The sequence below is a fragment of the Malaclemys terrapin genome, chromosome 8, assembly GCF_027887155.1.
Source record: "Malaclemys terrapin pileata isolate rMalTer1 chromosome 8, rMalTer1.hap1, whole genome shotgun sequence".
In the NCBI taxonomy this organism is placed as follows: Eukaryota; Metazoa; Chordata; order Testudines; family Emydidae; genus Malaclemys; species Malaclemys terrapin.
Window position 1 is genome coordinate 108,507,432 of NC_071512.1, and position 26,138 is coordinate 108,533,569.

The window sequence follows — 26,138 nt, forward strand, 5'->3', positions numbered from 1 at the left end:
CGCCCCTCGCCCCAGCAGTGGGGCCCAGGCTGCAGGAGAGAGATCCTGGGCATGGCCCCCAGAGGGGGGTGAACGCTGGCCCCGGAGCTGTTGCGCCTGATCTGGGGCTAGATACAGAATGGCCCCGACGCTGCAACTTCTGGGGCGGGGGGGGGGGGGGGGGGCGCTGAGTATCTGGCTCGTAGCAGGGGGGCTCGCAGGCGGGGAGGGGACCAGAAGCTGACTGTGCCCTGCCTGGTCCCCGCTAGGTGAGCGCAGCAACTAGTCAGCTCCCCGTACCCGCCTGCTCGCTGGGTTGTCACTAGGGCATGGGGCCCTGGCAAGGCGCCCGCTGCAGCAGGATTGTGCATTGCACACAGCACAGGGGCCCTGGGGCCACCGGCCTGTGACCAGGCCTCTTGCCACAGCACAGGACTGTCATAGACACACTGCTAGGGAGATGCCCACTCCGGCCATGGGCCCAGGCAGAGATCGGCCAGCCCCCACGCGGTGAGCGCAGCGTGGCTATGGCAGAGGGGTGCCATACACGGTGTGGGCAATAGGCAGCCTCATGCCCCCCCCCCATGTTACTGGCACTGCCCTGATCTGGCCCAGGAGCTGTGCCACCCCCCCCATGGGCCCCCACCCACTGCTGGGCCCCACTGGCCCCACCACAGACCCATGCCCAGCCAGTCACAGGGTGCCAGGAGCCTCCCCCACTCGCTATGAACACAGGCAGGCCCATGGGCATCACCCATGCCCGGCAGGGGCAAAGGGGCTCCTGGCTGCCAGCCCATGGGGGTTGCCAAGCGGGGCAAGGCCAGCACTAACCCCCATGGTACCCGCTACTCTGGGGCCAGGGAGCAGGTGCCCTGGGCACTGGCCTGGCCCCAGGGAGCAGAGGGGCCTGCGCGCCCAGGTGCCAGAGCCACCCCTGGAGAGGGGCAGTGCCTAGGCTGGGGGCCAGCTCCAAGGGAGGGGGGGTTAACGGCTCTGTGTAAGCACCTGAGCTGGTTTAGCGACCTGGGGTTGATGGCAGCTAATGAGTTTGCTATGAAAACTCGGCACTTGGCCTTTTCCCTTCATTCCTGCAGGCCGGGACGTGAGTGGGACCAGTCCCGGCCCAGTGATCGCCCCGCCTGCATGGGGGCTGCCCAGCCAGCACCTGCCCCTGCACATGGGGGTGGGGGGAAGCTCAGAGGGGCAGGGACCGGCTCTCCCCGCGCAGCCTGAGCTCTCCAGGGAGGAAGGGGGATGTGGGGGACAGGGTGAGCGCTCCCTGGGCCAGGAGGAAGGGCAGCCGAGACGAGCGCTTGGAGGCCGTGGACTTGTCCCCTCCTCTGCGGTGCCCAAGACCCACAGCTGGGGGGGCAGGGCCCCAGGCCGCGCTGCTGGGCTAGCTACGGCCCCACGCCCGGCCCTGGGCCGAGTCACCTGCACACAGCTAGGGGGAGGTTACCGTGCCCAGGGGCCAGCAGCTGGCTGGGCTGTGGAGACAATGACACTGGCCGGGCGAGGTCCCACTACTCCCTCCCCCGGTGCCCCCCGGCCTTCGTCCCGGGCCAAGGCCTGAGCCCAGGCAGGTGAGGAGCTCTGGGGCTCGTCTCCACCAGCTGGTGCGGGTGGGGCTCTGGGGCCCCGTGTGCATTGCCCCGCGGGAGGAGCTGCCCCAGCACCAGGCCCCCACCATGTGTAGGGCAAAGCAGCCCCTGATCCCGCAGCCCCCCAGCCCACATCGGCTGCCCCTCGCTCTGCCCTGGCTCCCTCCCCCGGCAGGGGGGACACAAGAGCTCTGGGTGCGGGGCTCTACCCAGCCAGGCAAAGGCAGGGGGCTCCCCGGTGAGGCGGGAATGAGAGATGCCATTTTGGCAGAGGAAGCGAGCCCCAGACCAGGACCCAGCCCAAGGCTGTGGGGACTTTGCAGCAGGGCCTCTAGGAGTCAGCCCCCCACCCCAGGGCCCAGCCCGGGTTGGGAGCAGGTCACAGGGGCTCCCCGTGGTCAGGGCCAGGGCAGCCCTCAGCTCTGCACCTGGCCTGGGGGGAGCGGGGGGAAGGGGCAGCCAGAGGCTTGTGCTCGAGGCCCCGAGCGGGGCAGTTAAAGACCCAGGACACCCCCCCGTCAGGGTGCACAGGGGGCTGGCCTGCGGGGCAGCAGGTGACGCACCGGGCTCTACACCCGCGTGATGGCAGCGTGCAGAATGGCGCCGGCGGGGCCAGAGACCGTCCAGCAAAGCACGGCCCATGCGCCCCACAGCAGGCGGCTCGGGCACAGCCTGGCACCGTCAGCACCTTGCAAGCCGGGCTCGGGGCCTGGCTCCTACCCCAGCCCGGGGGTGGCTAAAGAGCAGCACTGGGCCTCCAGCTCCTGGGGAAGCAGCCACCCACCTCCCCCCTCAGCCATGCCAGGAGCCAAGGCTGCCCCCCAGCCTGCCCGGGAGGCCACAGCTGGCTGGCACCTCAGTGGGAGGCCGGCTCCAAGGGGGCAGGAAGCCGGGACTCCAGGGCGAGGGGGCAAAGCAGGAGGAACTGCCCCTCCCTGCCACAGCTCAACAGGGCTCTGGGAGTCACGGCTCGAGTGATGCCATGGCCCAGGCTAATGACGACAGACTCGGGGGAGGGGGACAGGGCTGTATTTACAGGGACACACAAATCCAGCATGTCAGTCCGCACCGTGGCCACTCGCAGGGCTCCAGCCGCCCGCCCAGCTTCCCTGCGGCCCCGCAGCGTCACCCCGCAGGGCTTGCTGGCAGCTGGGGGGGGACGGGGGACAGTGCTGGGAAGGGAACGGCCCTGGCTGGATTCCTTCCCCTGCCCGGCTCTCACAGTCAGTCTGTTGCCGCGGCCTGGTGCTGACCCGAGGGGCTCATGGCTTCTTCACCTTCTTGATGGAGGAGGAGCTGGAGGCCGACTCCCGGCGCTTTCTCTGCTCCAAGGGAGACGGGAAACAAAAGAGAAGCAGGGTCAGCGGGTGCCCACGAGCAAACGTACCCAGCCGGCTCACTAGCCCAGCAGGCGCCGTGCCATGCCACGAGCCGGAGCCCCCAGCACCTCGGGCCCAGAGCCAGACGTGAGATTGAGCCTCAGCCGAGCCCACTCGTGACAGGCAGGGAATTCCCCTCCCAAGGGACACGGGCTCCCGGCTGGCAGCCCCAACGCAGGACACACTGCACGAAGACCAGGCGCGGTGCCCAGCCCCATGGCCGATGCTGTCTGGCTCCGTACCCTGCTGAAATCAGAACGGGAGAGCTCCCAGCTGGGTAGAGCCCCAGTGCACAGGCAGTGCCACCCACGCCCGGGAACAGGGCCCAGTCGCCTGGGGACGACGGGCACTAAGGTAGCGAGCGAGACCCCTGCAGCCCAGGGGCAGAGACCCGGCACTGCACAGAACCCTGGTGCAGCCGGGCTCCCCCAAAGGCCACTGCTCCCCCGGGCTGCACAGGCCACCCGTCCCAGAGCTGGGGGTAGGAGGGGGGCAGTCATATCCTACACAGCTGTAGCAAACGGCACCGTCTGGGAGAGCTCGAGGCAGCTTGTCTGAGGCACCAAAGCAGCATGCCCAGGACAGGGGTAACACCAAGGAGTTCCCAATCCACACCTGGGCTGCTATCCCCATGGTACAGAGGGGAAACCGAGTCGCAGAGCCAGTGACTCGCCCTGGCTCGCGCTGTGAACCCAGCTCCCCTGAACCCCAGCCCAGCCTTCCTTCCCGGAGGAACCGTCTAGGGCGGGCCCAGTGGGGGGCAACGGGGAGGGATGGGATCAAATGAAGCAAAGGAAAATGGAGGTTAAATACCAGGTCAGGGCCAGACCGGGGACGACACCTGGAGCCCGTTCTTTGGGCTAGTGAAAGGCTGGGAGCACGGGCTACAGGCTCAGTCCTGCCCCAGGGCATCACCCGGCTGATCCAACCTGTCTTTTCCATCACCCCTGTCCCTAGGTTCTGCCCCAGGGTGTGGCACTCCCGGGAGGTGACTGGCAGAGCTTGTGCTCTAGGGCTTACTCCCAACACGTGTCCTGGGACAGCTGTAGAGGGGCCAGAGGGGCACATGCAGCAGCGTCAGCTGCGCCTGGTTCAATCCCAGGGCACCCCACACCCCCAGCCTTCCAGTGGCACTCCCGCCGAGCCAGCAGCCCGGGAAGGGAGGCAGAGGAGAGGTGTCCTGCCAGTCCTACGTGTCAGGGGGAGCCCCGCCTGCCCTCACCCCAGCAGACACCCGGCCCCGAACCTCTGTCTGCGCGGGGGACTCAGCAGAGGGCAATCTGCACCGCTCGGCGTTAAAACAACACACGGGGATTTCATCAGAGGCCTCGGCCCGGCTGCCTCATAAGGCTCCATTATCGGAGCAATACAAGTGCCCGAGAAGTCGCCCAACGGCGTGAATAGAAGCCCTCTGAAAAAATCCAGTCCTTGGTAACCATCGAGAGGCCAAAGGCACATTTAAAACCAAACCCCAGCCTGGAAACAAAGGAGCCCGGGCTTGGCGGCTTCGCTGGCAGGGCAAGGAATTGATGGAGAAGAGCGTGTGCGTCTGATCATCTGTATATGGCCAAAGACCCATCTTTCAAATGTGTCACAAATTCATATTAATCCCCCTCCTTTTGCCGTGCGTGCCCGGCTCTTCCAGTCGCCTCGGGCAACACTGGGGACTGTCTGGTTAAAAAAAATGTTTGACATTATAATTTACATGAGCCTCCAAGTCTAGTTGCTTTTCATGGCAAGGAAGGGTTTGAAAAGGGCCACATCCACCCAGCCTGGGCTAGATGTAACGTCTGTCTCAATACACAAAGAGGCAGATATTAGAACTCCATCTGGAAAGAAAGAACGATTGATCTTAACAATGTAACTTCCAGCTTTCAAACCGGCTCCGAAAACAAGAAGTCAGCAGGAGTTCAGATAAAGGAAGCTTAAAAGTCAAATAATTCCGACTCTGAACCCGAGACTTCTTAGACTCAAGGTCTTTTCCTTTCCCCATTAACGGGCTGACTTGTGAGCTCGGGAACAAAGGGAGGAATTCTGAGAGTCAACTCATTACGGATCAGTGAGTGGAGTCTGAGTCGCACAAATCAAAGGTTCTAATCTGGAGTAACTGGCTGAACTTGTGCTTGGAACTAATTTGTTCCAAGTTCGGCTCACCTTTCACCTCCCCCAGGCCGGCAGGAAAGTCCCTCTTGGGTCAGCGACACGCTGCACTGGGGGGGACCCTGGGTTGGCTTTCATGGCCGGAGCTGTACACCACCCCACCGCGGAGGACGGCCAGGCTGGAGTGGTAGGGAGGACCAGAGGGATACGGCAGGGCTGCCCTGGTACCAGGCTTCCCACCAGCTAGACCCAGGGTCTCGCCACAAAACACTGTGCAGTACGGGCTGCTGCCCACCCCAAAAGAGCCAAGAGCTCCTGCAACGTGCTCCCCTGAGCTAAGTCACAGCAGCTCCCGCGGGGCTGGGAGACGCTGCCCCGGGACGCTGCAGGGCTGGCAGGGAAGAGAGGGCCAAGGACAGGCTGCTGCCCATGGGACACCAGGGCAAGACCACCCCAGCCCTGTCATGTGGGTGTGGGTGGAACTCCCAACAGGATTCCTGCAGCCCTCTCCCCTCCCTCTGCGATACACAGGAGAGCGAGCCGGTGCCTCGCGGAGAGGAAAGGCTCTGCCTGGGCCACGCTCCCAGGTCTCACAGCTGAGAGCGGGGTCACGTGCGACAGTGGGGGGTGGCAGCACTAACCCCAGGGGTCCCTCCACGCAGCCAGCGCTGGGCTCGCAGCCCAGTCCCCAAGCTCGGTGGCACTGCCAGGCTCCTTGTGAACACTCAGCGCCCAAGGAGGAAGGGCGGCCCTGGGAACAGAGCCAGGCTGGGAGTCAGGTGTGCTCTGCCACCGACTCACTGCAACACCCTGAGCATGTCGCTTCCTCGTCCCGGGCCTCAGTTCCCCAAGCTGCCGCATGGGGACAGTAACCACCAGCTCCCCAGGAGGTGCTGGTTCGGGAGCTCACTTCACGCGGAGGGACCGTGCCTCCTCCTGCGTTCACACAGCCCCTTCGGAGCTACTGGAATATAAACATTAGGTGACAGGAAGGCCGGCTGGTCCCTGTACCACCCGCCCGCCAGCCACGCAGCCGGCCTGCCCCAGGTGCTCGGCCGGCTCTGCCGCCTGCGTGGCCTTGCTGGTATCGCCAGCATGGAGCCAAACCCTGCTGTGCCGGCGGCTGGTGGTGCCTGTGGCCCAAAGCGCCCGAGCACACACCCTGCCGGGGAGCGGGCTGGCAGCGGTGGGGATGGGAGACAGACCCGGTGAAGCGCTGGGTCCGCCTTCGCCCAGCACACCTGCAGCCAGCCGGCCGGGGAGCGGCAGCACAAGTCTGCTCCTCCCCCAGACACCCCTCCAGCTGGGATGTAATTTTTTCCCCTCCAAAGGTAGCATCAAATGGTCACAGTGTGAATGCGCTTGACCTTTTGTCTTGGACTAATCTAATTGTGTCGTCTTTGTGTAATCAGCCGGTAAAGGTCAGAGCTGTATTTAACATGGGGGCCCTTTAGGTACCGAATTTGCCTTGCAGTGAATTAACGTGATTATATTTCTTTCAAATATGCCAGAGAGCAGGTCATTTTAACCCTCTCCGTGCTGCCAGCCTCGCCTCTTTGTTTGCAATTCCAGGCAGCGGCACCGAGGCAGAATGTGGCTGGAGACGCACAAACCCGCCCGCCCCCCAGCACACGCACTCTGGGAGGTCTCCGGGGACAGCGAGTGCTGTGAATCCGCCTGGAATGGCTGCAGCCTCGCCCTTCCCGGACCCCAGGGAGGGTCGAGATTTCACGCTCCCACAAAGACTCTTCTGCAAACATGAGCCTGCCTCAGCGGAACGCTGCTTCACAACTCCAGATTGTCACAAGCGAACAGGACATTACTCAAGTCCAGATGAATGTGTCACCTCTGTCGTTGACAGATAAGGTGTTCTCAATGCCCCGGATACATTAGCCATTTGGAAACGGGAAGGGCCGTGCCACTCCCGGGGCAGTGTATCGGCTGAGCACGGGGCACATCGGACAGCGCTCGGGGCTGCACAGGGCAGGCCAGGCTTGTCCTCTGGGGGCAGGACAGCCACCGTTCACAGCACTCCGTGCTGGGCGGGGAGCTGCGGGGAGACAGGGGCCACCCCATTTGCTCAGCCCCCGCCAGGGCGTACGCCTGACTTTCGGCTTTCCCAGGGCGTTCAGCGCCTTGGCTCTCCTGTCCCAGCGCTTTCACAGGCTCCTCCCCTCCGGTCTTCACACCCCTCCCTCCTGCCCACGCCCCCTGCCCCTGGGTGTTGCTGGAGCTCACCGGAACTCGCCCATGGCCCACTCGCCTGCCTTCGCTCCTCCTCCCTCACGGGCCTGCATCTCGCAGGGGAGCTCCCTGGGACAGTACCAGGTAGGTACCATACCCACTCCTGCCTCTGCCAACTCCCTGCAATGCCAGCACCCCCCCCACGCAGGGTGCAGGAACCACTGCCGCCCCACGCGTGCCACCAGGGCTGTGCCAGGCCTGGGGTGGGCACACCAAGAGCAGACTTGGAGCCTAGGCTAAAGGGGGCACTGTGCTCCCCCCAGCGCTCGCCCCTGGAGGGAGAGATGGGCAGAGCCCCCCGCAGGGCTCAGAATGCAGTCCCTGGAACAGACCTGACGGGGAGCTCCCTCCAGACGCCCCCATCTGCCTACTCACCGAGTTCGGGGTCAGCGGAGCTCCAACCACATCAATGATCTGGTCCTTGGCGTCTCCCTTGCCCTCCTCCGCGCTGAGCCCGGCCTGCCCGTCTGCGCGGGCCCCCTCCATGCCGACGGGGCCCAGGCTGCCCGCCTTGGCCAGCGCCTCGTGCCGGTGCCGCAGCATCTGCAGCTCGTACTCGCAGTTGGCGAAGGCCTGCTTGAGTTCGTAGAGCAGCACCAGGTCGCTCCGCAGCTCGTTGAACATCTGCACGATCTCCTCCGTCGGCATGGGGCTGAGATCTGGGGGAGCAAAGGGAGCTCAGAGCTGGGCACCCCAGCCCTGGGAGAGGGGAGACACCCCAGATCCCACGCCCACTGCATGCCCAGCCAGTGGTTTCACAGCAGTTAACAGGGCCAGAGAGCTCTGAGGGCTCTGGCCAAGGGGTTAAAAAGCAACCTCGCCAGGTCGGGGCCCGGGAGCCTTTCCCCTCTGGGACGCTGGTTCAAATCCAACTCCAGGCAGGAGGGCTTGGCCGTGGCATCCACCTCGGACCTGGTCTCAGGCCAGTTCCCAGTGGACAGGTGTTGATAATACACACCCCAGCCGGTGACGTCCCTTCTTCCTCCAGGGTAGGACTGAGGCCATTGGCCTGGTGCTGCCCATCACAGCCCTGCGTTACAGCCATGTCTTACGGACGAGCCAAACTCCCGTGGCACCACCTCATACCTAGACCCCCCCAGCGGGACGGGCCCCGGCTAGGAAGAGCAATGCCTGAGGGGTGGGAGAGGGGGAGAAAATCCACACGCAGATCCCAGTCCACGCAGCACTGCCTGTGTGCAGGGCTCCCGACCCGGCTCCTTCCCCTGCACCGCGTTGACCTCGCGTGTGGCCATGCTGGAGCGCACGCCGGGCGAAGGGCAGCCGCAACGCTCCTGCCTTCGAGTGGGAAGGCGGAGGTGCAGAACCTCTGCCATGCGCCGGCCCCGACGGCTCAGGTGGCGCTGCCGTTCCAGAGCCGGAGGCATGTTCTGTTCCAGCTTCACAGGCCCAGAGACAACAGCACCTCTGCTGCAATGGGGCCTTCGCTGCCTGCCCTCAGAGCCTACGTACCCCAGGCCCCCGGGCAGCAGCCATTGCTCCTCGTCCCGCCAGCTGCCGAGGCAGGATCATTCTCCTGCCCTCCCTCAGGCGACTCCTTTGAAGCTATCCCGTGACCCTGACCCCATCCCCAGCGTCCCTCATGTCCTCTCATTCCTAGAGTACCTCACAGCCCCGGCTTTCCCCGGGTTAGCATCTGCTCTTTTAAGCTGGAAAAACAACTGACACACCTTGATTCTGTGGGCAGGAAGGGGGGCTTTGTGGGTGCCCCCACGGGGACTGTGTACCAGCCTGGCAGCGCTAGCGTGGCACAGGGGGACCTGTGACAAGGGCCTTTAGCGCTGCCCATAGCCGGGGCTGCTTGTGAGGCATTACAACAGGCCACAGACGAGGAAGCCTGAACACTAACAATGGTTAGGCCATGTAGTTACTGAGCATGCTCAGTGACCTCTTCCAAACCTCGGAAACGTTGCTTTTTTGGGGGGTTGGGGGTGGAACACTGCATGCTGGGATCCGTCATCGCTCTGGGCGAGCCTGCGAATGGATTTCAGCAGCCGGGCACGGCACAGAACTCTGTGGGCTGCGCTCCGGCCACCCCAGCGATGACTGCGCATTGTATGTGCTAAGTGAACGCGTCTCTCTGCTGTGAAGCCACCAGAGTTCAAGAGCGAGGGATGTGTGTTTACTCAGTGGCGGCACGCTGGAGAGTCACCCAGCAGGCCAGCTACAGAACGGAGCTGCACAACCCCAGACGCATTTTGGACTTGCCACCAGGAGCAGTAAATTAGGAGGAAAGGAAGCTTGAAAGCGAGCCAGGGCACCCTGAACAATGCACATGCCATGGTCACTAGCACACTTAGCAGGCACGGCTGAGATTGTCCTTCGCAGGGCTGTGCTGCCGCTCTTGATGGTTAAAAAAGCCCCAAACAAGAGAGAGACAAAGGCCCTTTTAAACCAGTTTTCTTCTGGGAGGGGGGGAAAAAACCCTGCGCATCTTGTTCTGGCTTTTGCCCTTTTTTAAAAAAAAAACGTAAAATATTATTTTAAACCCCATTCACATACTGTTATTTAAGAAACTGGCTGTATTACTAGGGGAAAAAATAGCCCATCTAGACGACAAAGGCTTGCACTGTGGGTCTCTTTCTCTCTAGCATGCCCCCTTTACTCACCTACTCCGAGTTCCATCAGCATCTGCTCCAGGGCTTTAATCTTCTTCTGTCCTACCGAGCTTGGCAGTTTCATCTGGAACACAAAGGTAACCGAGCCACACAGCTCCGAGTTAGCCCTCACTCACAGCCGTCTAGTTCAAAAGGCAAGAGAGCTTTTCTTTTTATAGTGCAGGGGGAAAAAAAAGAAAGCAAGCGAGAAAAAGGAAAATCAAGTGGTAAAAGAGGGAGACAGAGGCTGAAAGTTTTCAGACTAGGTCCGAGGGCAGGTATTGAAAAGCCTGGCCGTGAGGGCTTTTATTTTCCCTCGTGTGTGTGTGCAAGATGCGCTGTTTTACAGCTTCCACATGTCACTGAATTAACAACAAAAGTTCTTCTTAGCTTCAAACCCTCTCCCGCGGCGCCCGGCCCATCAAAGGGCTCATTTACTCAGCGGCGAATGTGCAATGCTGCCCTACTTTATTCGCTTTAGCCGCCTTGATTAGACTCATGCGCTAACAGACTCACTTCTCCTTGTCCCTGCTGAGCCCCAGACCTGTGGGATTCATTTACAGAGCGGGCTTTATAACAAAGGGAGAGACAGAGAGCACAGTTACTTGACTGGCGGAAGTGTGAACACACATTTACATTGGAGCTAAGGGGCTAGGGGAGTGAGAAATCATCAGATGTGAGCTATGAAAGGGAATTGGAGCTGGCCACAGGAGGAAGAACGCATACACTTAGCAGGGTCTCGGCCGCATTCCCTTTGGGCTCTAGCTGCTCACACCAGACATTTATCAGAGCATGAACAGCCCAAACACGCCGGGCAAGAACAGGATTCCAGCACAACACACCCAGGGGCCAGCCAAGCTCTCAGCCGGGGGAGTTCTGCTCTCGCAGTGAAGGGAACTGAGAAGTTCATGGTGCCTCCCATCCCTCGTCAGTGCTAGGAGACCAGCCAGGATGGGCATGGCCCCCACAACACAATGCACGCTTCCCACTCAGACCCTGCGAGTTGTGCCCAGCTATCGTGGGGACAGGGAGCTCAACAGGCAAGGAATGATTCAGTGATGTGCTAGGAACCATGAAATAACCAGGGCTATCACCACACACACCAGCAGGGTAGGCAGGACGGCCTAGTGGCTAGGACACTGGACCGGGGTTCGCTTCCCAGCTGCACCACAGACTGGGTGCGACACCTAGCGAGAGTCACCCATGCCCCAGAGAATCCTGCCCTGTCTTAAGGGCCCACATCAGCCAGGAGTTTGGGGCTCGCAGACAATACGATGATGCATCTCGTCAAACAGCCACAAGGAAAGCTATGGGCAACTGGCTGAAACGGTCCTCAGGGGCGAGTCCGGACCAACGCACTAGATGCAAAGTTACATGTTAACTTTAAAAGGGGGAATGGCGCCAAGACGGGGACGCTAGTTAGAGGGACATTAAAGAGAGGAGTCACCGGGGTCAAAAGCCTGCAAGCAGCACGGAGACTCCATAAAACCACCAGAGAGAGGCTCACACTCAATTACATCCCAATCCAAAAAGACAGTCGGGTGCCCAAAGAGCGTCACCATGGCTGAACAGCAGAGTCCCGGGGGCCATTCGAGGCAAACAGGCAGCTTTTCAAAGTTGGAAATCCAGTCCTAGTTACGAGAATAGGAGGGAACCCAGACTCTGGCAAGTAAAATATCATCGGCCAGGCCAAGAAAGAATCTGAGCAGCAACTTGCTAAAGACACAGAATCGAACAGTAAAAAAATAATGAAGTACATGAGAAGCAGAAAACCTGCCCCACAGGCCGACAAAGGTGCTAAAGGAGCAGTCAAGGAAGACAAGGCCACTGCAGAGTAGCTCCATGAATTCTTGGCAGCGGTCTTCACTGCAGAGGATGTAGGGGAGAGTCCCACATTGGAGCTGTCCTCATTGGTGACAAATCTAAAGTCACTAGGACCAGATGGTATCACCCTAGAGGTACGAAGGAACCCAAATACGAAATTGCAGAACCACTAACTCTGATACGTAACCAATCGCTTAAATTGGACTGTACCAGATGACTGGAGGGTAGCTAATGTAACTCCAATTTTTAAAAAGACCTCCAGAGGCGATTCTGGCAATTACAGGGCAGTAACCTTAACTTCCGCACCAGGCAAGCTGGTAGAAGCTACAGTAAAGAACAGAACGATCAGACACATGGATGAACACCATTTGCTGGGGAAGCGTCAACGTGGCTTCTGTAAAGGGAAGTCAGGCCTCACCAATCTTTTGGACTCTTTCAGGAAGTCAACAAGGACGTGGATAAGGGGGATCCAGTGGATATAATGTACTTGGATTTTCAGAAAGCCTTTGATAAGGTCCCTCACCAGTGACTCTTAAGAAAACTAAGTAGCCATGGGATAAGAGGGAAGGTCCTCTCGTGGATCAGTACCTGGGTGAAAGACAGGAAACAAAGGGCAGGAATAAATGGTCAGTTTTCAAAATGGAGAGAGGTAAATAGGGTTCCCCATGGGTCTGTACTAGGACCTGTGCTGTTCAATATATTCATAAATGATCTGAAAAAAAGGGTGAACAGTGAAGTAGCAAAATTTGCAGATGATACAAAACTATTGAAGATAGTTAAGTCCAAAGCAGACTGTGAAGAGTTAGAAAGGGATCTCACAAAACTGGGTGCCTGGGCAACAAACTGGCAGATGAAATTCAACATCAATAAGTGCAGAGTAATGCATATGGGGAAAAATAATCCCAAATATACATATATGATCGGTTCTAAATTAGCTGTTACCACCCAAGAAAGAAAATACGGGAGTCACCACCGACAGTTCTACGCAAACTTCAGCTCAGTGAGCAGTGGTGGTCAAGAAGGTGAACAAAATGTTAGGAACTATCAGGAAAGGGATAGAACATAAGATAAATCTAGATAAATCTCTGGTGCGCCCACACCTCGAATACTGTGTCCAGTTCTGGTTGCTGCACCTCAAAAGGGATACAGTGGAACTGGAAAAGGTCCAGAGAAGGGCAACAAAGATGACCCAGGGCATGGAACAGCTTCCATCCGAGGAGAGACTAAAAGGATTAAGGCTGTTCGGCTTAGAAAAGAGAGGACTAAGGGGGGTATGATGAGGTCTATAAAATCATGAGTGGTGTGGAGAAAGTGAATAGAGACGTGTTTTTTACCCTTTCCCAAAATACAAAAACCAGGAGCCACCCAATGAAATTAACGGGCAGCAGTTTAATACGAACAAGAGGAAGGACGTTTTCCCCCATTGCACAGCTAACCTGTGGAACTCATTGCCATGGGATGTTGTGAAGGCCAAAAGTACAACTGGGTTTTAAAGAACTGGATAAGTTCCTGGAGGGTCAGGGATGTAACCCCATGCTCGGGGTGACCCTAAACCTCTGAATACCAGAAGCTAGGAGAGGAAGATGGGGTGGATCACTCCAGAATTGCTCTGTTCTATACACTCCCCCTGAAGCTCTGGTACAGGGCACTGTTGGAGGCAGGGTACTGGGCTAGAAGGGCCATGGCCTGACCCAGTGTGGCCGCTCTTATGTTCTTATGATCCTTCAATCATGAATCTACAGCTCCGGCAGTGGGTCAGGTTGGAAGGAGGGCTCCAGCTGGGGTGGCCTTGGGGCACTGGGTTTAAGGAACAGTTATATTTAACCATCTGGACGTGGAAGTGAAGAGAACTCTAACAAAGCTTGTAGAAGACACTCAACTGGGATGAGCTGCAAACCTCAGTGAGGATAATAAGTGTAGGAGAAGGGAACCTAGAGAGGTTAGAGACTGGGAATAACAGAGTGAGCAGCTACTACAGGTAAGACAAAGTAATTCACAAGCCCATATCCTCTGGGAAGTGGGTGTAGCTGAGACACATGCTGTGGTCAGCGAGGCCGCACGCTGGACAGGCGTTTACAGTGCTAGACGGCAGCACAAAAGGCCAGTGTCACTTTGAGGCCGCATGCTCAGAAGAGTCAGATCTGGGAGGGGTCAGTCCCTCTTTCCGCAGCTCTGGGGGGCGTCCCGCAGGCACCATGCTCCCGGAGGGACCGCGACCAACGGGAGGGAGCTCAGAAAAGAGCTACACAAATGATTAGGTGACATGGGGGAAAGGAAGAAGAAAGGAGCCGAACACGTCTCGTTCGGCTGAGACATGACACGCAGGGAACCCATTACAGCCGGCAGCTGTGTGACCAGTAGGAAAGCCAAGGAAGGAGAGGAATTATTCAGTGTGCTTCACATGGGGACAGGGAGAGCCGGCAGACTGCACAGCAGGAAGATGCTTCTGACAGCAGGACGGATGAGGCTGTAGAACAGAGGAAGTGGGGTTTATCCCATCACTTGGGAGCTTTAAAACGAGGTGGGACAACTGGAAACGCCCCCAGGGAGATGGGCTGGATGATCTAACAGGTCTTTGCTATCCCTACCTCCCCTGACACGAAGTGTTTACAGGGAACCCATCGCCAAGGAATTGCAATTCTTTCCCTCTGCTTTCTCTCTCGGCACAGAGTTCTGTAGCTACATATTTTTCACCTCGCTGGAGCCCTGGGCACCAGGCCTCAGCCTCACCCTCACCCTCACCTCTAAGGCCTGCACGGGGGCCACCACCTCTCTAGCCAAGACAGGAGTCCTTTGCAAGCCTGCCACACCCGTGCCAGCTCGCTGCATTCCTGACCCAGGCAGTGCCGCAGGACAGCATGTCACCACACAGGGCCGTCCTGGCCTGGCCGGTTGCTAGGGACACACCATAAGGAGCAGGGGCAACCTGGTGCCCTATCAGCAGCTCCGCTGACTGTTCTGGCAACGCCTTCGACTGTAACTACACATGCTCCGGGCCAGACAGTGCCTGGGAGCACTCCGCACCTTCTCACTGTCAAGCTCTTCAGTCAAAGTTATTGGGGGGCTAGAGGGTGGGGGCAGGGATGGGGGCACCAATGGACCCAGACCTCACTGAAAAGGCACAGAATGGTGGCACAAGAGGAGCAGGGCGGTTTGGGTTTGTTTAGGCTAAAAACACATCAATTAAGCTTCCCTTTAATTCTGGGGGAGGATCTGGTCTGTGAACAGGAAGGCTTCATCGGCTTCTCAAAGCAAGAGTATATTTTAATTTTACCATCATTAAGAAAATGTTATGATTTATGTGGCTGCTGCCGGACTAATACCTTTAAAATGTAGCTGGCTAAGCCAATTCATCTTTAAGACTGATGAAGGTTGATTGCTCTCTATGCAAAATGTATTAAAACTAAATGAGGAGTCTATTACTCACAGGCCGCTGATAATCTGTTAGGTAGGCTCCGTTAGCTAGGCTGTCTCATGGCGGGGGAAAGCATTGGTGCCCGGCGTGAAGGCGAGCGCAGCCCTGGTTCGGGCTTCAACCGCTGTGGGTTTTAAGCAGACACAGGTTTGTTAGAGCTGCACCACCCAAAACAATCTGGAAGGCCAAAGAAAGACGGCAGCACTCCCACCCAGCGCTACTGACCAGGAGACATGCCCAGATTGAGGACAAAAGGACAGGCGTCAGTCTGGCTCACGGCTGTGCCAGCGGCGATAGGTTCAAACCCCGCTCCAGGTCTTGGATTTATGCCCAGGCGTGAGAGGTGCATCTTTAACATGAATCTGCAGATCCCCACAGGTCCCAGCATGTAGCGCTGCACCCTGAACTGGAGAGCCGGGCTGCTTGGCTCAAAGTAGAGCACTGCATGCTGGGATACGTGGTGTCTGAAGATCATCCCTCTGTATTAGATGAGGGTGCTGAGAGCGATCAGCAGGCCTGGCCTTCAAGCTCCTGGTGAGTTACCAATGTGGCCCTGGGCTGAGCAAGGCTTGGGCACTGCCCCTGCAGAATCCTGACGAGAAGTACGTCCCTCCTCAAGTTTAAAGGGAGAATTCCCACAGAGCTTCCTAGGTGAGTGGCAGTTGCCCTTTTCATTCCCTCTCCAGAGGAAGCTGTTCTTGTTATTTACTATTTGTAAAGTCCCCCTATAACAATAGCCGGGAATAGATTGCTCTAGTCACAAAACTGATTAGCTGGGATTTTGGAGGTTAATATATTTTGGATGCTTTCCTCCTCCGACAACGTCTCCTAACAGCTCTTTTTGCAAGACAGCCCGTGCTTATAATTACACCAACATCGCTTTTGATTTAAGGACTGCAATTCTTTGTCCTTGCTATAAACAACCTGTGCTAAGCGCATGAACTGGGTGTATCAAGAGAAAAATAAATAAAGGGCAACACACTAATGTGTCACACAAAGCCGCGCAGCTACGGTAGCCACACCTCCCAAGACAGAGACAAGGACGCTTGGCCTGGGCCCCCGATGCTGGGCAGGCAATGCACCTGGCCCGGGAGCTGCGGGAAGCACCCAGGTCCCTGCCTGCTCACCACTGCAGGAGGGCATGCTGGGCAATAAGTGGGTGATGCAACGAACAGAGAGAAGCAAGCTCACTTTTGTAGCCCAGTTCCTTCCTGGCACAGTCCCTGGAGTTGGTGGGGGAGAGGCCTGTGCAGACCTGGGCACTGTAAGACTTTGACATTCGTCTCAAAGCTGAGCACCTGAGGGCAACAGAATTATCTGCACCTCCATTTGGGTCTGAGTCGCACCTACATGGAAACTCACTGATTCACGCTGATTATTGCGAGCCCCACTGCAGATTAATGAATTCTGCCAATTAGTGATGAAACAAACAAAACATGGTAACAAAGAGGCAAGGATACGGCCTCGCAAAACAGACTTGGTTCATTTGTTTTTTGTGCGTCGTTTAGTTTTCCTGATTTATGATAATATGTCAGAGCAGAGCAGTAAACTTCCTGGAGTCTCGCTTGGAAGAATAACGAACTCTTAGTAACACGAGACCTCCCCACAGAGTGCCCAGGGATTCCCTCTTTGCTGGGAAGTGGTTACAGGCTGCTGGGGCTCTGTACACAGAATTCACAGCTTTACGGATTAACAAGGAAGGACTCAGCGAGGTCCTGCGGCAGGATGATTATTTCATATTGGATGCTCTGCCATGGCCTACTATAAACTTAGGACTTTCAGAAGCTCAGAACTCTCTCAAAAACTTGACTTCTGGGGCTGACATTTCCATGCTTGGTCTCTCACTAAAATGGTTTTGTTTTGTAAAGTTTGAGTAGCATTTATTAAGTCATTTCACACAAGTTGTTCCCGGTTTTAATTCAATTTTAGGACGCCCTTTTCCTCACGCTGAGTTTTGCCATTATAAACCCTCAGCATTGCTAGCCCTGAGGTCTGTGCCCTTCCACCATTTTGCAAAGGAAGCTACAAGCATTTAAAGAGTCAATTGTGTGCATACACGCTCGTAATGCTGACAGACACCGGGCCCTCATTAGCACTGCAGCTAGCCTCCACAAGGAAGGTTTTCAATGCAGAAAACTTTCTCCGTAGCCAGCTTTCCGTGTGAGAATGCGTTCAGTGCTGACGACTTTCTCCTCCTGCAGAGCCTGGAGGTTTGCAGGAGGAGGGAGCCCAGAGCTGCACATGGGGAACGCTCTTTTGTCCTGGGTGGCGTAGGAGGAGGCGTAAGGGCAGCCTCTCCCCTGGGGTGCAGGAGCACGTAGCTCCCTCTCTCCCACAGCTTGAAAGAACCACAGGAGCCTAGCAGATCTGGAATTTTAAACAACAGGGAAATTAAAATACAAAAATGTACGATTATGGGAGCGAGCATTTAAACTCAAGAAGGGAGGAAATGAAGACTGAATGTGCAATCTGACCTTGGCCTCCTTGTGTGCATACATTATAAGGTTTTAATTACACAATCACATTTTCTTTCTCAAATAAAACGACACGCTTTTCCCCCCGTACAGCCTCAGATGTACCGTGCAGAATCCTGTCGTTCTACACAGTGGTGTGTGAGCCACAATAACAGAGTTCAGGAAGGTCATTTAAATGAGGAGACAACAGCAAAACATACTTGCATGTCATTTGTACTCGCGGTTGGCACATAGGATGGTTTACAGTTAAATTACAGTATGAACTCTCAGTAGCTACGCATCAGTATCGGTGATGCTCAATACAATTCCACCTGGGGTACAGGTACTCAATACACTAATGTTCTTCAAAACAAACTTGGGAATGCTGATTTACGGAAAGGATTCTTTTACAATTCACTTGGCTTGAAGGTAAATCTATTGCTAACTTTCAAATCAGCAGTGAAAAAGTATAAATTCTGCACACAACAAATTCTTCTAGGAAATGAAGGAAGAGGTTTTACTAGCGAGATTTCCTTTAGGAGATTGTAAAATCTTTCTCAAGGGTGTGAGACAGACTCGGAACCAAGGAAAGAGGAAGTTAGCTAAGCTTCCAAATAACAGATACAGAAAAATACAAAAATACCCTTTGAGATGGATGACACTGCATTGCCCTGATACATGGTTTGAGTGACTACGATCAATTAGAAAACTGCGCTAGGCGTAACTATCTCCAAAGGAAATGTCTTGTTTCAACGTACAATACTTCTGGTGACTACATTATTAACATAAAGAATACTTTATAAATAACTCATCATGTGCCCCAAAATGGAGAGAAGAGATGTATACCACATGATAACTTACTGGAAGAATAAAAATATATCGTACAAGATGCTACAGACTTGTCCCTAAGGTTGAAACAAAGCAATCATTATCTGAGAACTAACGTGATCGTGACGCAAAAGACGGTATCACAATGAATGTGTACAACAGGGTTACGGCTGCACACTCAGCCTTAACTTTGGCAATTCTTGACTTCAACACAGGAACTGCCAGACTGGATCAGGCCATTAGCCCAGGATCCTGTCTCTGACACGGGCTGGTACCTGATGCTTCAGAGGCAGGCACAACACATCTTGCAGTAGGATGTTATTCTCCCTAACCATGTCAGGGACAGACCTTGCCAGATCTAGATTGCCTGACCCTGAAGCAGGAATGTGTATATCAATTCCATGTTGTTTTAATCCTTGCTATTGTAACTCTGCGTGATCTCATTATCCACATACCATTCAACCCTTTTCGTATTTCCTTTTAGCAATTTTAAATTGGCTGCCTTTCAATTTCATTGACTGTCCCCCCTTGCTCTTGTATTCGGAGCAAAGATGAACAGAAGCACTTGCTCTCCCTTCTCTTCGCCATTCAATATTTTGTATCCCTTTATCACCTCTTCAAAAAAAAAAAAAAAACCTCCCAAATTTTCCACTCCTTATTGTCACATTCAGGTACGTTTTATAGACATACAGGTATTAAGAATGCATGCGCACTCCCACACATCCCTTACTAGTTATGCTATATATAAATATTACTCCTGGGGGAATTCTGCACCACTGCATGGGCAGAATTCATGTCCCCCGCAGATTTCTTCACTTCCCCGCAGGAAAATGACTTTCTGACAGGGAAGCAAAGGGAAGCTGCAAGTGCAGTTACGCACCACTCCCTAGCTGCGCAGGTGCATTGTTTCAGGAACCCGGAGCAGCTGGCAGAGAGATAAATCACTTGCAGGGCTGGGGACACCCCAGCCAGTGGCTCCTACCCTAAGCCAGGATCAGCTGCTAGTCCCGGCTGGGCTGGAGGCAGGAGAGGACAAGACTTCCTCTTCCCCTGCAATGAGTGGCTGGGGCGGTGTCAGACCCACCCCCAGAAACCTCCCCCAGCTGCAGGAAGCTCAACATCCTCCCCAGCTTCCTGCCCCCATCACTCCTCAGCTGCGGGGGGAGGGGGTGTGACTGTGCAGGGAGCTGCTCCCTAATCCGCCCAACCCCCGTGCATCTGGACCTCCCATACACAGACACCCCTGCCAAGCCTCACCCCATACAGCCAGAACCCCCCTAGCCCTCCATTCCCGAACCCCATTGAACCTCAACCTCTGCATCTGGAGTCCCCCTGCACCCAAACCCCCTGTCTCCAGACCTGCACCCAGACCACCCCCACTGAGCTCCCTGCACCCAAACCCCCACCCTGATGAGCTCCATCCCCCTGCACCCAGATCCACCCTGCTGAGCCCCCCACACCCAGACCCCTGTGCTGAGCCCCAACCACTTTCACCTGGAAGCCCCTGCAGAGTCCAATCCCCCCTGCACCTGAAACCCCCCCAACAAACCTTTGTGCATCCAGATCCCCCCACACCTCGGCCCCCCACTGAGCTGTCTGCACCCAGATTGTCCCACACAGAATCCTCTCACCCCACACCTGGATCCCCCCCACACTGAGCCCCTCCACACTTGGATCCTGCCTGATTGAACTTACATGTGTGCTGTCTCAGGGTCAGATGCAGCCTCACCACTGAGGCCGTGTCCCAGGGGTGGGGGTGGGGAGGCTGCAGGGTGATTCATAGATTCATAGATTATAGGACTGGAAGGGACCTCGAGAGGTCATCGAGTCCAGTCCCCTGCCCGCATGGCAGGACCAAATACTGTCTAGACCATCCCTGATAGACATTTATCTAACCTACTCTTAAATATCTCCAGAGACGGAGATTCCACAACCTCCCTAGGCAATTTGTTCCAGTGTTTAACCACCCTGATCTCCCACCTTTGTGCAGCCAGTGGCCTGTGCTCCCCACTGCCATGCTGGAGCCTCAGCATTTATTTATTGACAAATAAAACTTGCAGAATTTTAAAATATTGTGTGCAGAATTGTTGGGTTTTTGGCGCAGAATTGTTGGGTTTTTGGCGCAGAATGCCCTCAGGAGTAATATAATACACCCACTGGCACATTCCACAGGCATGAATTTGGATCAACCTGCATAACTTGCTCAGGCCCTCACCACTCACGGATAATGTGAAAACCACAAATTCAAACCAACACCCCATCATAGCACCAGGTCCAGCCTGCATTTCCCCCTCTGAAGAGTAACGTCTCGTACCCAAGTCTACTGTGGTGTGCAGCAGGGTTTGCACCCAGCGATTTCCCTACAGGAGAGGTGCCAGGAGAAGCGACAGGAACACTTCACTGTCTAATCCATAGGACGTTTCAGACTTAGAAACATGCTTTCCTGCCTGCTACGGATGTGCTGATTACCATCAGCTTGGAGTGCAATCAATACTAAACAAATAAATTATTAATTGCTTCAAGTAATTAAATTTATCAAATCCAAATAAATATAACTGATATTTTATGTCACTTCTTTCCAAGCCCAGGCTCTGAAGGGCCGATATTGATCAAGGGAGGGGAGACAGATGTTTCCCATGTTAGCAGCTGAGGAGGTCTGGGTTTGCATTAATGTCAGGCAAGGAGCAGAGTCAAGACCCTCTGATGGAGAGTAAACGGGCAGCGTGCTTGGCCATTTAATTGTGGGTCAGATCAAATATGAAGAATAAACATTTTAAAAGACACGCATACAAACCCCCTCCCCCCGCCCCGATCTTTCACGGGAAGCCTCATTCATCTTGGAGCTGTGGCAGAAACCCAAACCCTGCCCCAAAGAAAAGAAAAAAAACCAACCACAGTAAATTGTAACTCATTAATCAGTGCTAAAAAAATGCTCAGCTGGCTAGTAAATATTTAAAAGCCAGTGAGGGCGAATATTTGAATCAATGGGAACTAAAGCTGTGTTCAAAGTTTTTCTTCCTCTATTTCTTTTTTAATTGGCCTGACCGGCAATTTGTCTACAAGATTCTAGTTAGCGGGTAGCAAGCCAGCTTGCTGGCTGGAAGCCTCGTTTGGAGGGTAGTGCCCGGCTGTGAACTAAACGAGTGAGCTGGAGGGTCCCTCGGTGCACTCTGCGGATCTGAGCGCTCAGAGAACTCCTTTTCATCCCAGGGTTTGGCTTTGTCCCCAAAGGAGACAACATTTAATTCTTTCTCTTCCAGCCATCTGGCCGCCCCACACACACACTTCACAACAGGACAATACTCAGTCCCCCAGCACGTGGGACAGGGCTGCACGCTCCCACCCTTCCTCCTCTCCCGTGGCCAAGTGCTCTGTTACCGCGGGGGCCTGCTGCCGCATTAAAATAACAACTCATCACTCCCAGACAAAACTGTTATGGGGGAGTTAAGACTGAGAGCACAGATAAGCCATTTAGAGTAAAATACATTACAGAAATGTTGTAATTATCCCCAAACCAAGCACAACAAACCCAGGAAATTCAGAGTTAGAGGTTAAGCTTGAAAGCAATCCAAACCCACTAAGGTATGGAAATGCAGTTACGAGACCCAAACCACCTTAACTCTGCCCTGCAGCGACACCACGTAATAACCATATGGTTGGGGTTAAGGCTTGTTAGTGCTTTGGGGCCTGGAAAAGAGTCCAAGGATTTTTAAAGGCATATTTATTTTTTCTTCTCTTTTCTCTCATAGTGTCGCACCTCCCACCCCCAGTTTCCTTCCCTCCTGTCTCCCCACTTCTCCCTGCATACGCACCCCACCCATGCCTCGTTTCCTCTGCAGCCTAAAATCCCCTTCCGAGGAACTCACAACAAGTCACCCTCTTTCGTCCACCCGCTCCAGCTGTTCTCAATGGGACTGATGCTACAGGCTGCCCTCAGTTAGGACACCCTCTTTAACACGGCCACTGACTCCACGCTGCCCTCACGGAGACATCAGGAAGCGGAGGAGCAGGTGACAGGAGGCCATCTCTGCCTATGGCCTCCGTCCCACTGAGAACAATAGGGGCTTGCAGCCATTGTGAATGAAGGCAGCTTGTGGGACTCCCTGACGATTATTCTTCAGCCTCTGGGAAGGAGGAATGATCAGCTACGAAGAGTAATGGCAATAAATGACCACTGATCCTAAAACAAACGTCTTTATGTGCAGGCGATGCACAAGATTTCCGTGAGCTTCAACTAGACGGGAAGTTTGAAGAGTCTGTGTCATTCTATTATTACGACCACTAAAGACAAATCAAATCCAACACTGGAGACTAATGTTCTTCAAGGACCAGGTTAACATTAATGTTAAGTAACTAAACAATTAGTTTCAATTAACAGATGAATTCTAAGCAATCCATTCTATAGCCAAAGAGTACGTGCTGTCATTTTGAGGAGGATCAGGGGCATTTTTCATACAAAACAAAGAAATTTAATCCCTGCTCTGAGTGAAAAATTCAACTTAGCCACAACTATGCAGTAGCAACTGGTGCCTAATAAAACATAACATAAAAGCTACATCTGACTGCAAAACCACCACCTAGGTCTGATACAGCTCTTCTCACAGACAGGCTTACCAAGCAAGAGGACTGGGCACAGGGAGAGAGCCCAGGGTCAAATCCCTTACACCCAGCCTTGACAGTAACCACCGGACCTTCGAGTGCTTTGTACAAACGCCACCCCTCGCACCAGAGCGGTTGCTTCCCTTTGTCACTTTCGTGCTGTGGGGTGTGTCCGGGGCCTGGCTGTGAGTGGTGTACAGAGCAGAGAACAACAAGGCCCAGGTCAGCAGAATTTGCAATTCCACGTTCATGCTGCTTAGCACTGCTACAGTGCCTTACAGGTTCAAAAGCACCACACACACTTCAGCGCCTGAATCCTCAGCCCTCCCAAGGGGGGAAAAGGGGGAGAGTCTCTTAGTCCTGTTTTACACATAGGAAAACTCAACCAAAGAGGTTCAAGTGAGTGGGCGAAGGCAGCAAAGGGAGTCGGTTCCACAGCCAGACTCAGGACTCCGAAATTCCCAACTCCCACGTTCCGCCCGCTCCCCTAGACCCCCCGCCCTGCCCTATCCAGCCAGAGCCCACAGCACTCCCACCCGGCTATCGGGCCAGAAGAAAGCTGCTGGCTCTGCCAGACGGTTCTGTCACCGACATGTTGCTGCTCAGCTTTGCTTCCAGTTAAAAAAAAAAAAAAAAAACAACACTCCAGCCACCCCTTATTAGTGTTCAAAATCCAGCCCAATCTCCGTAAATGACTCTATTTATCTTCGTGCCGGAGAACGCATCGACCGTGTCTCCATGAATCTTCACACGTGTGTCGCCGTGCCAGAGCCTGTGACCACCCGACCGCATTGCAAAGCTGAGGGCAGTGACAGCTCCTCAAGAAATGGGATCGCCGCAGCTCGCACTCCTTGGTAGCCTGCCTGAGCAAGGCCGCAGCTAACCCACACACAGCCCGTGGGCACAGCCGCATGACTCCCCAGAGACCGCTCTCTGCTTCCCAATGCATTTTGTGCAAGGGCCAAACTTCTCCTGACATCAAAGGAGCATCCCCTGAAGCAGACCAGAAAATGTACCGGGCTAGACAAAATATCTGCTTGCCCACCATCACCATGACGACAATAAAGTAACTAAGGGTGCTTTTCACTTGCCTATACAAAACGATGCTCTTTTCCCAGCAAATGGGATTTTGTAAGGCTGATATCGAGGTCTCTGAGAACAGTCAGTCACACAGGTGGGTTACCTGGATCAATACTCCCCAGCCTCTTGCTAGGAGAGAGATGTCGACTCTTGCACATAAAACAACGTGAGGGTTTATTACTTGTTCACCCTGCAGGGAAAACAGGCACCTGGGGCTTTTCAAACCAATATTTAGTGAAGTTAAAAACATGTACCTGGGACGGACCAATGTGTGTGCAAGTCGCAATGGGAGAATCTGCCCTTAAAGACATCTTACAACAATCCATTAACATCTACGCTCTAGGAGGCGTATTACATTCGGCTGCAGGCTCTGTTTGGGCCAGGCAGCTCCCCTTGGCTTGGCTGTGTGGGTCTGACTGCTCAGGTGACGACTACCAGTCACAAGACATCGCCAGGTTCAGGGGTTCGCATACAAGAGGCCCTTGGACTTTATAATGTAAAGCAGAGCTGGCCAATCGCTCAAACACAGCCAGCGTTCCTGGCTACAGCCCACACTGGTGCTGGAGACTAGACTCTGCTTATTTTAGAGGCAGGATCTTGATTTTCCACAGCTATAAAAGGAGAACGGATAGCAGTAGAGAGACAGGGAGAAAGATATTAACAGCGGCCCCAAAGGGCCAGGGCAGCAGCCTACCCTCTGGCTCCGCAGCGTGACACCTGCAGATTTGAAGTCGGGAAACTTGATGCCAGCAGTCTCAGGAACAGCCTGAAAGAGATTGAGACAGGATGTGTTGAGGGAGGAAATGCACGGGGTGACACAGAGGCTATCTGAAGGGGAAACACCATTTCCTGACACGCAGCCACCTGCTAGAGCTGAGGGAAAGGAAAATCCCAAGCAAACCCCATAGAAACCAATGAGGAAAATACTCAGCTCCAAGAAAATCTCTGGAAATCACAAGGCCACCTTTGTGCAATGCTTTCCACTGAGTCAGCCAGCCACCGCACAAGGGCGTGAACCCCAACCGACGCACCTCCGATGGGGGAATGTGGCCACATTACCCCCGTCTAATTTAAGGCCCAACTCAGCAGCTGAAGGCACTCAGCACTCACAGGATCTGGCCTTTCCATTGTGAGCCCTATGGGGCAGGAGCCAGGCAGTCTATGATTTGTACAGCTCCGAGCACCTTCATGTGGCTCTATATAATATGGACTGTTCTCCTTGATTGAGGCCTGCATTTTACCATGTATTCAGTTTGGTTGGGGGTGTTTTTTAAAGCACAACCCTGCAGAATGCTGTGCGACTGATCAGAGCATTGGGTGAACGGCCTTTTTAAATGACAACTACACCAACCTGAAGATATTAGTGGGAATAAAATACCTGCAAGATCTTTTCATGTTTGGCTTTCACCCTTTCTGCCCAAGTAACAAGCTCCGGAGCTGTATTCTACTTCCCTTAAATTCCCCCTGGAGTTTCAGCTGGAGAAATCTCTCTTCTCTCCCTTGAAAGTCACCAGGGTATTGAGTCACTTCCACAGACAGCAGCCACATTTCTATGCTAGAGGCAACTGCATTTCACTAGCAGGTGCATGATCCCCAGACATACAATCTGCTAGGCCCTCTGGAGTGAACAAGTGCGACACAACCCTAAGGGAACCACTAAGGGAGATACACCTGTAGAATATGATCTGGTGGGTTCTGTGCTCTCCCTGTCAACCATCTCTCTCTCCTGCTCACTCGTATCTCCCCCAAAGGAAAAGCCATCTCAAAGTCCTGGCTGCTCCAACCACACAATCAGTCACGCTGCTGTCTAATGTCATTTCTCAGAGGCTCTCCGGTTTGCTCTTCCTATTGTTCCGGGATTGAGACTACAAGGACAGTGACTCAACTCCCCGGATTTCCTGGTAACAGTCACCACCTGAGTCAGAACTCTGCTATGTGCTATACAATGCATCTCACCTCTTGCCCCTGCCTGGCCAGCCCAGCGCTCTGCCGTGTGGACAACGGGCAGACCAGGCAGTAAC

At 54.7% G+C, this 26,138-nt stretch overlaps 1 protein-coding gene across 3 annotated transcripts in view; it reads right to left on the reverse strand.

Moving 5' to 3' along the window:
- Positions 1 to 2,592: 2,592 nt before the first annotated feature.
- The window catches only part of DMAP1 (DNA methyltransferase 1 associated protein 1), a 49,167-nt gene continuing 25,621 nt past the window's right edge, over positions 2,593 to 26,138 (reverse strand). For all 3 annotated transcript variants that reach the window (XM_054038022.1, XM_054038025.1, XM_054038024.1), the window contains exons 8-11: positions 24,812 to 24,883; positions 9,931 to 10,003; positions 7,679 to 7,962; positions 2,593 to 2,902 (exon numbers count right to left, since the gene is read on the reverse strand). In XM_054038022.1, the coding sequence (XP_053893997.1) occupies positions 2,843 to 2,902; positions 7,679 to 7,962; positions 9,931 to 10,003; positions 24,812 to 24,883 (489 nt within the window). In that variant the 3' untranslated portion in view covers positions 2,593 to 2,842. The remainder of the gene's footprint in view (positions 2,903 to 7,678; positions 7,963 to 9,930; positions 10,004 to 24,811; positions 24,884 to 26,138) is intronic.